At 32.8% G+C, this 16,199-nt stretch overlaps 1 protein-coding gene across 4 annotated transcripts in view; it reads right to left on the bottom strand.

Annotated features, from left to right (window-relative positions):
- Positions 1-74: 74 nt before the first annotated feature.
- The window catches only part of Kif3a (kinesin family member 3A), a 51,930-nt gene continuing 35,805 nt past the window's right edge, over positions 75-16,199 (bottom strand). For 3 of the 4 annotated variants that reach the window (XM_074057215.1, XM_074057212.1, XM_074057214.1), the window contains 8 exons: positions 10,745-10,901; positions 10,185-10,365; positions 9,882-9,992; positions 8,124-8,249; positions 6,795-6,848; positions 6,385-6,453; positions 5,619-5,743; positions 75-3,559 (listed from right to left, as the gene is read on the bottom strand). In XM_074057215.1, coding sequence (XP_073913316.1) covers positions 3,511-3,559; positions 5,619-5,743; positions 6,385-6,453; positions 6,795-6,848; positions 8,124-8,249; positions 9,882-9,992; positions 10,185-10,365; positions 10,745-10,901 — 872 coding nt within the window. In that variant the 3' untranslated portion in view covers positions 75-3,510. Of the gene's footprint in view, positions 3,560-5,618; positions 5,744-6,384; positions 6,454-6,794; positions 6,849-8,123; positions 8,250-9,881; positions 9,993-10,184; positions 10,366-10,744; positions 10,902-14,200; positions 14,210-16,199 lie in introns of all 4 variants that reach the window. The other variant, XM_074057213.1, reaches the window with a different exon arrangement.

Genomic DNA, 16,199 nt, shown 5'->3' with positions numbered 1-16,199 from the left:
AAACAAAACTGAGATGCCAAGCACAAAGACCCTGCTCCCTAATGTCAAGATGGAAGAAAAGACCACTTTACACATTAGGGAAAAGATTTTTATTTCTTATTTAACCATGCTGCATGTATACATATAATATTGGTATATACAACTTGAACAAATACAATTTATACATGAAATACAATGAAAGTGTGGCTTTTGAAATTAACACAACAAACTCATTGTACAATTTGTAATTTTGGCCAGTATACAGTATTGTAGTAATGTTACCAAAGTTTTTAATGAGTTAAATTAGTCAGACTACAGGGTAAATTCAAAGGCACTAGGAAGATCTATGTTTTCTTCTAATATTTTAAGGACAAAGAATAATTAAGAAAAACACGTACACTTTAAGAAATTGGGCACATCGTGATGTGCTTAAATGTAAACTCTACCCATTCCTTAATTCACAGCCCTGTGTGGGAAAGAGAGGGACTTTAAGAGTTAAGGAAAAAAATATTAAAAACAGACTAAAAAGGAAAGAAAGGCAAGTAAAACAAAAGAAAAACCAACTTCAAACCATAATCATAATTTGTTTGGCGTTATTGCTGTGTTGAACTCAGGGCCTTACCACTTGAGCCCGACTCCAGCCCTCATAACCATAATTTATAAAAGATGCTGCAGATGAAGTAGTTCTACCTCTTCCCTTCGAAGTAACCTTAACTACTTTTTCTGCAAAAAAAAATCCTTTTTCCAGAAAGTAAATGAGAAGACAGCTTGTCAAGTGGATTCTACTTGTGAGACAAACATGTGGATGCAGAAACAAACCTCTTGGTTAAGTTTCACAAGAACTTAAACAAATGGAATACTATTATATTTTAATAGCCTAACTATTAGTATATGTGATTCTAGAGTTTATTATAGAACATACTAAAACCAACAACATTCTACCAAGGTTCTTTTTAATAAATAAATATTGCTTTTTAAATTAAAGGAAAAAGAATACTCATCAATACCATATATGTGTGTGTATATTACTCATTTTAAACTTCCACACTTATTTCAAAGATTGAGCAAGTTTGTTCATTTATATTCTTTCATGAAATTAACACTGAAGTAATATATTTCACTTGTAGACAAAGACACAGTAAATGTGAAGAAGCCACAGAACTGGCAAGATTCATTAGAGCTAAATACATAGCTTTAAAGTTAGTGTCCTATATTTCTAAATGGATGTTCAGGCCTATCTTGAATATCTAATTTTGTATTTCATAAAATGAATCATTAATGTCCACCTGGTATAATCATTTCTAACATAAATGCTTTTTAAAAAATTACTGCTAGGAGTAGTGATCCAGGCCTGAAATCCCAGCACTTGGCAGGATGAGGCAAGAGGAATGTAAGGCTGATGTTAGTCTGTGCTACATAGCAACTGAAAAACAGTCACTCAAAAACAATAACAACAAAACAACAGCTAAATCAGGCTATTTTGAGAAATTTCTCAATATTTTGACTTTTATAGATTTATTTTTATTATTGTGATGGGGAGAGAGAGAAAAAATAACATACTGGATCAATTTTCTATTTTAAAGCTTAATTTACAAGTTATTCCTTTCTTATTAACTGAATTATTAAAGGCTAGAAACATGGATTTTTAAAATGAAGGAGTATGGATCTTTTTTGTTTGTTTTTCTACCAGTACAATTAAGATCACTGTAGAGTAATTAGTACAAAGTTAAATGTGCATGATCAAAACATTTTCCAATTACCAAGATACTCTGCTCACACACAACCTTTACAAGACACATGCTCACCTCAAATCTTCAGAGTACCTAAACAATGTCTAAAAAGTTACAAACTTCTATGCTACACAAGGAGCTGCCACTGAAAGGCAATTGTAGCCTAGCAAATACTCACTACACAGAGGACACTTAGTACTCTATTTGTGGATAGCACTTTAAATTTACAGACACATTTTTACCACAACCTCACTAGGATTTTAACTTCATTCACCCCTTACTCTATACACAGATCTGTAATTATAAACCAATATTTAGCTGAAACTATTAAAATAATATTGATTTAATAACTCTTAATGTGTGAAGTCTCAAAACCTTTGTAACTACTGCATTTGGACTTTATCATATAATTTTAAATGAATAAAAAAATTTTTAAATGAATAAAATGTAACACTGATTCAGGAGAATAGCCTTCAAAAAAGATTTAAGTAGCCAACATAAAGAACAACAACAACAACAAAACCCCCTACCTATTACAACTTATTTTACTATAAAATGAATGCAATTTAAATTTTGAGAATAATATGGTCTAACTGGATTAATCAATAGAAGAAATTCAGAAAAGAGTATTTTCTGTTTATTAAATGTGAAGGAAAAAAGTGTTTTAATTTTTTTTTTTAATCTCACTAGAGTTTGAACTCACGGCCTCTCACTTGCTGGCAGGCACTCATACCACTTGAGCCACTCCACCAGAATAAAAACTAAAGTGTTTTAAAGGCAAAAAACTAACGATATTTTCCTCGTTTAGTTCATGTTCTGGAAAATGGAGCCCCTTCTCAATTGGAATGTACAGGCAATTCTCATCAGAATTTAAAACTAAGATAAGGGAAAGTGCCCATTATGTCACACTTGCAGGAAGCTTTAAAAAATTACATGTACAGGTAAAAGATAAGTGACCAGCACTGGCTTCAAGAAAACATGAAGCCAGAACAACAACAAAAAAAGCATACTTAATTTGAAGTTAAAGTGGCAAAAAAAGGTCAGGAAGGTCCAGATGGAACACACTTTCAACTTTTGTTTGTAATTATTTATTTGGGGGGTGAGTACTGGGGATTGAACCCAGGACCCCATGCATGCTAGAAAAGCACTCTACGATTTGAGCTATATCCCCAGCCCTCAGTTTTTGTTTTTAAAATGTATACTTATGAAGAATTGCTTTTGGATTATAAAATTTTCTATAGGAGATCAATAAAATCGTCATCTTATACTTAAAATGCAACAAATGTTAGTATAAAACTAGAGCATATTTACACAGGCCAGTAGGGCCAGTGTTAGGACAGTCATTTTTTAGTTGTGCAGCCCAAATGTTCACATGTAACAATGCAACACAGGACAATTCTATCTACTACTTTCTATGTGCAAAACAGGACATACTTTTTTTTCTATTTTGAAATTTGGTCATCTAAATATTTAGTAATTGGGTAAATAGCTAACAGATTTAGACATATATAGAAACTGCAACTCTATGTGTGAACTGTTCCCCCAGCTTCTCAGCACAGTAAAGTTGAAGAGTAGTATGACAATTTAAACAATCACAAGTTGTACAATTTTAATATTTTATATTATCTTAACATATATATAGTCTAAAAGTTATTAGGCAAATTGTTATTTCCAGTCTTACTCCATGATTTACAGCTTCCAGTATTTGAAATTACACAGAAGTCTTCAGGGTTTTAATTAAAGATTTTGTCCAGGCATGAGAACATCACTAATTTTTATTGTGACTTTAAGTCTGTAACATTTACTGAAGTAAAGAATCAATTACGGTCTCAGGCTTTGCAGAACGCTTTCTGTTTGGAGAAAAGAAAAAGCAAGCATAAATGCTTTCCTAAAAGACCGAAATGTAAATACTTCACATTATGTAGTAAAACACAGGTGGCCTCAGAGTCTAGAAACAAGCCTATTTGGCATGTTTGACCATGACTAATTAATGCCACTCTTTTAGGCTAGGGGAAGGTCACTGAGAATAGGCACAAGAGGATGCCACCACACCCCAGTATGCCAGAGTAGTGAGGAAGGGCAGATGGTAATTTCCCAAACTGGACTACTCAAGGTAGTCAGGTCAAGTGGGTTACAGCATATCAGGCATAACCCCTTGATAATCTCTTCTGGGGCATGTATGCTAACAGTAGAGGTGTATTCAGTGACAATCAAGAGAGACAATTCATCTGAGGCATCATCTCCCAGCTGTAGATGTAGTGACTGATAGAAATGCCACATTAATGTATTTATTGCAGTCTTCCCAGCATGTTGAATTATGTGCTTCTCATGAGGTACATCACATTGAACATACCATGTAATATAATAATAATAATGATAAACCATTTATTGTGTATGTTTGCCTATGTTTATGGCTATCTATAATTTTTCATATAGCAGGCTAATTCTGGTGCACAGAGATGCTAACTGGCTCACATAATGTTAGCCCATACATATTTTCTTAAGGTTAAACTACACAAAAAGTATATATTTTTAAATGAGCATTATAGAAGCTGTATCCAAATATCAAACTGCATGTTTTAGGTCTACAGTACAATTTTAAAAAGTAACGAAAAAGTGAGAGTCCCATGTAAGTAATCTGGATTTCTGGTGTTTCAATCCTGACAACTAGGTAGGAACAGAACAGCATCCACTCACTTTGGGCAGAACTGTCTCCAGCTTGCTCCAATACCCTTCACTGCCTGTTTATCCTACTCTAGGGCCAGTTGTCTTACCACTTAACACTACATCTACATGTCATTTTTCTTACTAACTGAAGAGTTAAGAGGAAAATATCTCTACTGAAAATGGAAAAGTAAAAATTCTGAAAGCTTGTATTTCTTAGAACTGATTTGCTTTGCTCCTTTAGTTTACATGTGTGGCTTCTGTTGGCATGTGAAAGTTTTTTTAAACCCCTCATCTAAATGCTAAAAATTTGTATACTTTAAATATACGACTGATTCTTCCCTAACCCTAGATCAACTATATCAAACTTTTAGGTGTTAGGTTGTATCTATTAGGTTGTGTCACACAAAAAATTAAAACTACACATCTTTGCCCTACATCTAACTTAAAAGTACATTACTGTCTTCCTAGCGGAGCAGACAGCATATCAGTCTTATAACTCAAATGTGCATGAACTCAAAGTAAGGAAAAAAGAAGCCTATTTCTACCATTGCAGGAGCTCCAAAGTTTGCAATCAGCTTAAAAAAGCTAAATAGTACTTTGTATAGGAAAGGGAGAGAAGAAATAAGTTGTAGCCACATCGTGATTTTCAGGGTTTATGTGATGATACACAGCAAACTACCCAATTGTCAAACCCAGTGCCCAAATAAGAGGGAAAGATGACCAGAGAAATTTTCCTAACTTGTGACCTCAGAAATCAAGGTTTGTGAGCACTATTTATGACAGAAAAACTAAGTAGCTGAAAACAATATTTTGGGAGTCTAACCAGGCAAATTAATTAGTATCTCACTATAAGAATTAGTACAAAAATTAAAAAATTAAACAAGGTATTAGGTGATCCATTATACATCTGGAAAGAACTAAGTAAATTCTATTATGAAGGCTAAAGAAGTTAGAAGACTTTTATGTTTTTGAAGGCTTTTTTTTGTGGTGTTGGGGACAGAACCCAAGGCCTTCCTTGTACATGTTAGGCAAATGCTTTACCACTGAGCTACATTTCCAGCTCAGAAGAACTTAATTCTTTTGCTAGATTTTACTTACTCAAATTGTAACTGCCTAAGGAATTTGATTTTTAATATATTAAAATTTATTGTCACATTAAATAAATTTTAATTTCCTTTAAATATATCTAATTAGCTAATATATCAAAGTTATCATCTCTTGAAATTCAAGAACAGTACTTACCTTCTCCCTGTCTTTGGCCTTGCTTTTCCCTTTGAAGTCCGTGGCCTTTCTAATTTCATCAAAGACTGACGCAGACTCTCTTCAGTATAGGCAAGATACACGTGAGAAAGGTCTACTTCAAAGGGCTAAGTGAAAGAAAAAAATACAAGGTACTCTTATCGGAAAGAATGAAACCAGATTTGGGGGAAGACTTAAAATACTGAATAAACACCTAGCAAAAAATCCACAAAAGACAAAAACCAAATAAATTGCTAAAGACATCTTCTAATTCAAATATATACAATGTAATCACCAAAAGTTGGTGAAATCAGAAACCTTGACATATTAAAAATTTTCTCAGACATAAAGTAAAACCATTGCTATTTCCTCTAAAGCTGGTCCCTCTTCTTAATGACCTAGGACTGGAACTAGGTGTGAAAAGGAAGACAGATATATTCTGGTCTCACCATATTCCATGACCTAGACAGGTGGTGCAAAGAGGACTCCAGAGTGACTCCAGGCCACTCTTGTGGCAGAAATGATAAGCAGCCCTTCTGATAAGCCTGCCAATGAACAGAATTGTCTAATAACCACCCCATCCTAGAGCCTTTATTCCCAAAAGATGAGCCCACTGTTCAGTATAATGGCCTGGTAATACAATTTAATGACCCACATTCCTAAAAAGAAACAAATAAAAAATATATTTGCATATATATATATATATATATGTATATACATATATATATATATGTATAGATATATATAGATATATTAAAAGGACACTTACATCTTTCTCCTTTTTATCAGGTACTGGAGTTTGCTTCCTCATGTTATTTCCTGTGTAGGCAACACATTTCTCAAAAAAGGAAAACAGGGAAAAGGAAGTGTCTTCATTAGTACTGTGAATTAGGCAAATTCTTGTGATGTATTCTGATGTTTCACTAGTAAAATATGATTTGAATGCTGGCTGTAGAAAGTGATTCAGAAGCCACTCAGTCCAATGTAGCCTCTAATCTAGACCATTCCTACCACAAGATCTCTGTGTTGTAGCTAATGAGAAAAACATCCTATCTGCTTGACTAGATTCTCATCTGATTCATCCTCTGGACTGCCTCCCTCATTATGGCAGCCAGCACAATTTCTAATTGACAGGAGTACTCTATAAGTATTTCATGAAAAGAGAAAGATAATACTCACTAGCTGCCACTCCCCTATGTCTTCATTCCAATGGACATAGTTTTCAATCATTTCCTTTGGAAAGAGTCAAAGATAGTCTATTTTCAGTATTTAATAACATTTAAAATATTGAAAAATATTCATAGCACTAAGCTCTTGATATTAACTGAAAAAGTTAAAATATTAAATGCTACATGGTACTTTCCTATAAATTTTAAAATGTATGTTTCCTAGGAACACATTTAGGCACCATCTAACTATATAAAAACAACAAGTGAGAGAATGATGGGTACAATAGTTTAGAAGAGGCAAAGGGATGGAAGAAGATGGTAGAACTATTTAGTTAGAGATAGGTTACTGACAAAGTCCTAGATTTTGTGTTGGGTGATGAAGTCACTACAAAATAACTAATAAAAGCAGGCCATTCAAAGGCCAACAAAGAGAATATACCAGGAACCCAGGATTAATTCTATGCACCTAAAGTCCACAGAAAAATTTTCAAACAAATTTCTTAAAGCTGTATTGGGATTCAAAATAGATTTTTTAAAAAAATCAGTATTTTAAAGTTTATTAAAATGAATTGGAAAGACAGAAATTTTAGATAAGAAAAAATAAGATAAGATTTTAAAATTATACTCGTATTCAGAATTACCACCCTTCTGGGAGATGAAAGGTGGTGATGGTTGCACAACAATGTGAATGTACTGAGCTATATACTTAAAAATAGTTAAAGTGATCAATTTCATGTTATGTATATTTTATCTCACACTCTCACACACACACACACACAAACACACACAAAGCATTAATGTCTAGGCCAGGTGCCAGTGACTCAGGCCTGTAATCCTAGCAACTCAGGAGGCAGAGATCAGGAGGATAGCAGTTTGAAGTCAGCCTGGGCAAATAGTTCACAAGACCCTATCTCAAAAAAACCCATCACAAAAACGGGTTGATGGAGTGGCTCAAGGTGTAGGCCCTGAGTTCAAACCCTAGTACCGCACACACACACACACAAAAGAATTAATGTCCATAAGAAGCAAGCATACGGGTCCTGTTTATTCTACTTGTATGATAAAATGAGACCACAATTCTGATTGTAGTTACATGAACTTGAGTTCTTCCAGATGGCTGAGAAATTCCTGTTTAGATATTTAGAGTCTCAAAAAGAGAATGACATACTAAGGAAAGTTAACAACTGAAGTGAAATATGATGACATTTGTTCAAGAAAATTTTATATACAATAGCTAAAGTGTAAATACACACCATCAAGTAAATTAAAAGTTGTATTTCCTTATTCCTTAACTCCAGTCAAGTGACCTAATATCTAGATCAGAGACCTTCCCACTTACCTGATAATCCTGAGGTATAAAATTATCAATAATAAGCATCTGAAGCCGAAGCTCCCGGCTCAGTTGCCGAATGTTTTCTAGTAGCCCTTCAATTTCTCTCTGATGTTCCTGTTGGAGATCAGCCATCTACCAAAAAATTCATGAAGATGTTATAAGCAAACAAGACTTTAAATTACAGAACAGATTCACTGACATAGGGCACTGATCTTGGAGGCATTATGCAACCTTACCCCAAATTATGGACAAAAATACAAAAATAGTGGACTATTATTTCACAATTGTCCAAAAATATAATGGATAGAGAAACACTATCACTGCCTATTTTTTTAAAATTTTTATTTTATTCATATGTGCATACAATGTTTGGGTCATTTCTCCCCCCTTCCCCCCCGTCCCCTCCCTTACCCCCTTCCCTCCCTTACCCCCCCACCCCCTCACTACTCAGCAGAAACTATTTTGTCCTTATCTCTAATTTTGTTGAAGAGAGAGTATAAGCAATAATAGGAAGGACAAAGGGTTTTTGCTAGTTGAGATAAGGATAGCTATACAGGGAGTTGACTCGCATTGATTTCCTGTACATGTGTGTTACCTTCTAAGTTAATTCTTCTTGAACTAACCTTTTCTCTAGTTCCTGGTCCCCTTCTCCTATTGGCCTCAGTTGCTTTAAAGTATCTGCTTTAGTTTCTCTGCATTGAGGGCAACAAACGCTATCTAGTTTTTTAGGTGTCTTACCTATCCTCATACCTCCCTAGTGTGCTCTCGCTTTATCATGTGATCAAAGTCCAATCCCCTTGTTGTATCACTGCCTATTTAGGTTATTAGTTAAGACTGGAAATAAAACAATTTAGCTTAATAGCTAAAATTTAAAATTTACATAAAGGAGAAACATTTCATTTCTTTAAAATTGTAGGCATACTCTTCATAATTGGAGAAAAAATAAAGGCTTTCCATAATAAACAAAAACTAAAAGAATTCAAGACCACTAGGCCAGCACTAGAGAAGATACTTATAGGGATCCTATATGAAATGAAAGATAAATGAAGCCTTGAAAATATCAGAAAGAAAAATCTCACCAAGAGTTAGATAAGCAAATGAGGACTAGGAAAGAACTAAACAGTATTTTTAAAACCCCACAATTACAAAAATTACTACACTTTCAATAATAACTCTGAATATCAATGATCTCAATTCTCTAATCAAAAGACAGAAACTGAAGGAATGGATTAAAAAACAAGACCCAACCATTTGTTGCCTACAAGAAACATACCTCAGTGGCAAAGACAAACATACGTTTTAAGTAAAAGAATGGAAAAAAAATACTCCAAGCAAATGGAGCCAAAAAACAAGCAGGAGTAGCTATACTCATATCCAACAAAGCTGACGTCAAACCAAAATTAGTAAGAAGAGACAAAGAAGGTCACTTTTTATTGATAAAGGGAACAATCAATCAAGAGCATGTAACAACTGTTATGCCCATCAGACTAACAAAGACTTCTTAACGAACTCAAAAAGCAAAGAGGGCACAGAATGATGTATTTCAGGCTCTGAAAGTAACTGACATTCTTAAATTATTGCATCCATTAAACCTATCCTTCATAATTGAAGGAGAAATAAAATCTGTCTATGATAAACAAAAACTAAAGGAAAATTGTAAGCACACATTTAGATTACTCATGGGTTCTTAACCAATCTTAATCATAGGAACTTATTTTTTTTTAATTCTGAACTATAATAGTAGGTAATTTCTAAGATACCAACCTCTGACTTTGCAGCCATCAACATAGTCCAAACTTTCTTTAATTTCTTGGTCTTTCCCTGAGCTTCCTCTTGTAAACTGGTATATTTTTCTTCAATATCCAAGCGTTCTTGCTATGATAAAAATTGGTAAACTTTAGAATAATTTTGTTAAGTTACAAAATTAATTTAACAAATGATATAAGTATTTACCAACTATTTATTCAAAAGAATCCATAAATCTGCTTTAAAATTATAGATATTTAGCTTTTCACTGGGAAAGTTAAACATATTAAAGTATTAAATTCAACAAAAAAATCACATTACCTCTTTTTCCTCAAGTTCTTTGCGAAGTTGCTCTGCTCTTTTCCTCCTTTCTTCCAGTTCCATATTAGATTCTTCAAGAAGTTTTTCTTGTTCCTCAGCTTTGGCCAACAAATCAACACCACCAACAATTACCTTCTTCTCCAAAGCAGATAATTTTTCCAACAAAGACTGATGCTCTTGTCTATTGATTAAAATAAGAATACTCTAAATCCACTGATAATCTATGGTTCTACTAATCTCATTTCCCAAAATTTAACAAGAATTTGGATGCATAATTTCAAAAAAGAAATATAATTATCTAACACCTCTACCAAATTATACCATGTGTAATATTAATTCACAATTTAGTCTATATTCAAATACAATGGTATCTTTTCCTCCCATACAGAGATTAAATCAGATGTAATTTTTAGAAATGTACCACATTGGACTTTCTACTAAAAAACCACCACATTGAAGACAAAGTCAAGCTTTTAATTATTATTTAATTTTCCACTTAACAGGTCCTAAAACACTAGAAATTTAAATTTATGAATCTATCTTGGTTCAATAATACTCACTGGGCTTTAAGGAGATCTTTTTCCCGTTTTTCTAATTCAGCCCTAGCCTTGTTTCTTTCTTCTTCTTCCATGTCAAGCTTTGTTTCAAGTGCTTTTCTCTCCTCATCAATTTTTGCTTGCATTTCAACCATCTTATCTGGGGAAACTTTCTTTTTACCTATTTGAGTCATTTAATTATAACAATCATTAAAACAAGCCAGTGTTTCAAACATATAAATTATCTTCATATAGAACTGCTTATACTCAGTCATACAAAGCCAAACATCAGTATTTTAATGAAATCAAGCCACTATTTCTATATATTATTTCCTTGAATAACTTTTTAATTCACTGAAAAATTCAAGCTGTTGTTCACTTATGCAGTGATATATAAGAACCATTACAACAAAACTAAGTGAGAAGCAAAACAGATGAGCAGAAAAAGAGGAAAAGAAAAATAGGAAGGCCAAATAAAAAAGCAAATATTTGTGTGTCCCTAAAAAACATACAGGTTTAAAAAAAAAAAAAGCAAAATAATTCTTCAGTTACTTTTTCCTGATAATTAAATACAAAACAAATCGTTTCTCAAAATACCCTCCCCAAATCACATAAAATAAATACATAAACCAATGCACAGATAAAAATGATAGGCAGAATTTATATCAAGTACTTTTTAATTAAGTTTTCAGTCTTTCTTATTTGTGTTTAATAAAATCACTACAAAAGAATTTTCTGCAGTAGTACACTTCTAAAGGGAAAAATTCTATAATAATTCTGTAACAGTTACATAGTCATTAGGTAGGTATTTTAAACTGACAGCCACCCTGATACATCATCATACTTTAAATGAGCAATTAAAATAGCTCACTATTCTATTAAGCTCAAGATCCTAAATCTCCCTAACTCAGATTAAACATGCCAAGTGTCAAATGTTAAATAGAAATACTACTAAGTAATAAAGCTGGAGTGTAGCTTTCAATTCATTGTTTTGATTATAATGCCTAATAGAGTGTTTTATGTACATAACAGGTGCTCAATGAAATCATTTCAAAATCATGAAATTCATATGAAAAATCAAAAAGTTAAAAAAACTACCTCATTAAAATGACTATGAAACTGAATCAATGACAATTCATTTCTGGTAATACAATTTCTTAGAAACCTATGTTCCTTCAGAAAACCAATGAAAAGTTTCATAGAATTGTTCTGAAGCACTCCTGAAAGCTTTGTCATTCTCAACTTCCTTCCAAAAGAAGTACAAACCAGAAGAGATGATAAACTGCTAAGGTCCCTACCCAAAATCCAATCCCTGATGCTAAAAAGGAAAAAGAACTGAAAAAATAAGTATGATGAAGCTATAGATATGAATATACTCTTTTAGGAACCATGAGAAGAATAATTCGTAAGTTTTATTTAATTCCTTAGTATGAAATTATTATTTAGAAACTCAAAGGTTTAAAAGACATTATCCTTCATTTCTACAAACTATAGCTCTAAAGCAAAACCTAAGCCCCAAAACAAATTAAATAAAAGAGTAAATAAAAGCACTAATCCAAATTCATGCTTTGGTATGGTGTGATTCATTGCATTCCGAAAGTCAGGATATGGACCTGCTCCTATTGGCCTGTTTGGCACAGTCTCCTGTACTGAACCTTCAGAATTACAATGTTAAGAAATCACTTTTACAAGTAATTTAACTCCTATTCCCAATGAGTTCCTAGAAAGGATTTTACATCATTTCACAGAAATAGGAGGGAAAATATGAGGGAAAAAGGGTAAGTTCAGGTTTATTGCAAGTGTGTGCACCTAAAAACCTGTAACTTCCTTCCGCCTCTGAATGAAATATTTAAAGAAAAATGGCAAATATGTTAAGGGCATGGATACTAACGGAATCAAGGAAATAACCTAATCAGCACATGAACATAAGTAGTTTTAGGCTTCTAGGGTTCTAATTGTTTTGTTAATAACTAAAAATATAGTTTCAAAACCCATTAAGAGGCAGTAAAATAAAAAGATCTTATATGCAGAAATATAAAATGCATGCCTCTTGGTGAATTAATACTATCCCTAAATTATATTAATAATTCAAAACCACTCAAGCAATTTTTTTCCAACAGATGCTTTTAGCAGCAAAAGTGTTACTGTGCTCTAGTAACATCTTTATGAAGATAGCCATGCATACATAGCAAGGGTTATTTTCAAAATCTAAGATTTAAGTAGCATGTTACTCTAGTCAGGATCACTCTGATGAATCACTGTATTTCTTCAAATAACATTTTAAGCTAAATATGAACATATGCTAACTTCCTAACCAGGCATTTAAAAAATAAGGCATCACTAAAAGTTACTTTTATATATTTTTTTTCTTTACCCCTTATTCCCTTGGATACAAGCCTTAGCCACCATAGAGCTGGCCCATTGGAATGTTTGGGATGCTTTAGTCTGGGGAAAGTGGGATTTCAGGAAGAAGCCTGCACTACAGGAACAGAGAGGTAGTCTGCCCTCTTCCCATTAACTAAGGACTTTTATCCCTCCAATGAAAAAAGAGACTCTGTGTGTGTGTGTGTGTGTGTGTGTGTGTGTGTGTAGTTTCATTTTTTTTACTTATTTAAGACTAAAGACTGGGGATCAGCTTGCCCAGAATGCACAGGCCCTGGGCTTCATACCCAGCATGCACAGACACACACACACACACACACACACACACACACACAAAAGGTCTCATCAATCAAACTGACCAATAAAATGAGAAAAAAAAAGCCCTTTTCTAATACCGCATGATGAAATTCAGCACCAATCAGGTAAAAAGTAAGTTGGGTGCCAGTGGCTCACATCTGTAATCCTAACTACTTGGGAAGCTAAGATCAGAGGATCATGGTTCAAGGCCTGGACAAATAGTTTGTGAGACCCCCATCTCCCAAACAGCCAAAGCAAAATGGACTGGAAGTGTGGCTCAAGTGGTGAAGCTCCTGCTTTGCAAGTGCCAGTGTGCCAAAAACAACAACAACAACAACAAAAACTTAATGCAATGGAGTACTTAATCAAGATAAAGAGAACTAGTAACATTTTTATTGCCTTTTGCCATGTGATGACCAAAACTGTGAAGGTGAACTGGAAGAGAAAGTTCAGGGAGGAACTTCAGGGAAATGCTAACAGAATTAGTTTCATTTTTATTACACGAATGCCCATGGGAATAGGTTATAGGCACTTGACTATGAGCTTAATAAAGGAGGAAAATGCTCAAATGTCAAGCCATGTATAATCACAGTTTCAGAATTTAGCTTAATGAGTCTTTAGGAATTTAGCAGAGGAAAGGAATTTTTTTTTTAAAGCTGAAGTTGAAAGATTTTTTTTAAATATAAAAGATGGATACTTACCTTAGAAAATTATTTTTAAAAATGTAATATACTTAAAATAACAAAGTTCTTTATAAGATAAATAACTGTACCAAGTGGAGTGCAAATCAATCACACCAACCTGCTTGATCTTGCAATAAGTGGCAAGCAAATCGCAGACAGGAAACATATGCACAGAGATGAGGAGGGAAAAAAGGAAAACATTATTTCCTTTGTAAAACAAAGAAAAATGCATAATAGCATTCATTTATAGTGTCAGAATAGAAATAAATCATTTTCAAAACTGAAATAGAGTCCATGTAAAAAGAAAGCATATTCAATACAGTGAGAGATGTAATTTAAGCAAGGCTAGTAAGATTAATTTAGTCTAAGATTATAACTTAATCTCAAGAACTCAGACTGACTCCCAAACTCCTACAAATGCAAATAGTTCAGCACCATGTGGTTATGCTAACAGTAGACATGGAATTGGGAACCTGCTGAGACCTGGGAAATCATCTAAAAAGGCAAAACAGAAAATTAAGCCAATTTTTAAAATTAGTAAGTTAAAAGTACCAAAATTCATATTGTTCATTTCCAAAATTTCCCAATTCAATGTTTTTTCTAGTATAAAGGTTCATTACAGGTGTCCCCCATTTTAAGAAAATCCAACTGAAAAACCTAAAACAACTAAATATATAAATTAATTTATAGTAATTTTCACTGATTATATGATTAACAAATCAAATGAATTTTAATTTTATTAAAAGAATTTAATGAAAAAAATTAAGACAGTAAGTTCACAATGTATTTATTTTCCAATTTGATTTATAAGCAATTATTTTTTCATAAAACAAATTTAATACATAAAATGAAGTGCACCTGTTTAGTAACAAACTTACATTCAACCTATTAGTAGATTAAGGGTAATTATAATAATGATTCTATAGAAGTAAATGACAACTGATGATTCAAGCAATAGACACCTAAAAGGCCATTCATATTTTTTAAAGGGAGGATACATACATACAAATTCCACACAGCAACCACATGCTGGAACAATCATCTCTTCACTTCAAAACACCCATGTTACAACAACAGAAAGTTATATACTAGGTATGCAAATAACAAGTAAAACCTCTTGAACTCAGCACAGTACTACTCATTTTATAACTTAATTTCATATCACTACTTTCTAAGAATGGTAAGTTTTAAAATAGAAAATTAAATTACAATACTTTCTACTCAGATATTTTCTCACAGTTCACAGTTTATAATACAAAAATATACCTCTGTGTAGTCTCTAAAGCAATTTCATCTATTTTATAAATTGCCCTCTGAAATTAATTGTTTTGGAACTTGTTTAAAAATCATCAATGACAAAAAGAGTTTTAATATTCTTGAAATTCTTCCTCTATAAAGCTAAAAGCATAAGAACAATAAGCAATTATTTTTAGAAAAGGTTAAGTACATAGATAATGCTTTAAAAGACAGTAAGCTGCAAAGTGGTAGAAGAAAGCATCACCTCCCTTTTCTTCTGAAAATGAGATACAAATAGAGAAAATTAAATAATATTTTTAACTTAATTAAGGTTTACAAAAAACCTTTAAGTTTGAAATACATCTAAATGGATCTTTTGTAGACTTCATGTGATTCTGAGTTCTCTAATCACACCTTAGAAAATTTCTTAATATCAGGTATTTAGAAATATAGATAAATGTCCATTTGAAATAAGATACTATTCAGTTCATCTTTACTTGCTTGAAACCTTACTTTTCTATTTCTTTGAGAGCATTCAATCTTAAGCTACTGCTAATAGGACTCCAAAGTATAAAATGTTTACAACTGTGTGACATGTTATAATGGACACTGGTGTGCTGCCAAATATAATTTGTACTTTTAGAAATTCAGGAGTTGTCATTAACATGTCCCTTATGCTGATCAGGATTAAAAATTCATAACAAAATGTGAAAAAGAATCATAAGAATTATTCTTTTATACAGCTTACTAGCTCTCTTTACATTATCTCAACCGCAAAAGCATGAATCTCTCTTCCATTGTCTCAAACATAAGCTAAAGCATATGTTTCAACAATTATGGTTAACAGGAAGCAATGAGGAGGGTAGGGGAGTCATCACATG

Source organism: Castor canadensis, chromosome 16, assembly GCF_047511655.1.
Source record: "Castor canadensis chromosome 16, mCasCan1.hap1v2, whole genome shotgun sequence".
Lineage (NCBI taxonomy): Eukaryota > Metazoa > Chordata > Mammalia > Rodentia > Castoridae > Castor > Castor canadensis.
Note: the sequence above shows the minus strand (reverse complement) of the source record. Positions and strands in the feature narration are given on the sequence as shown.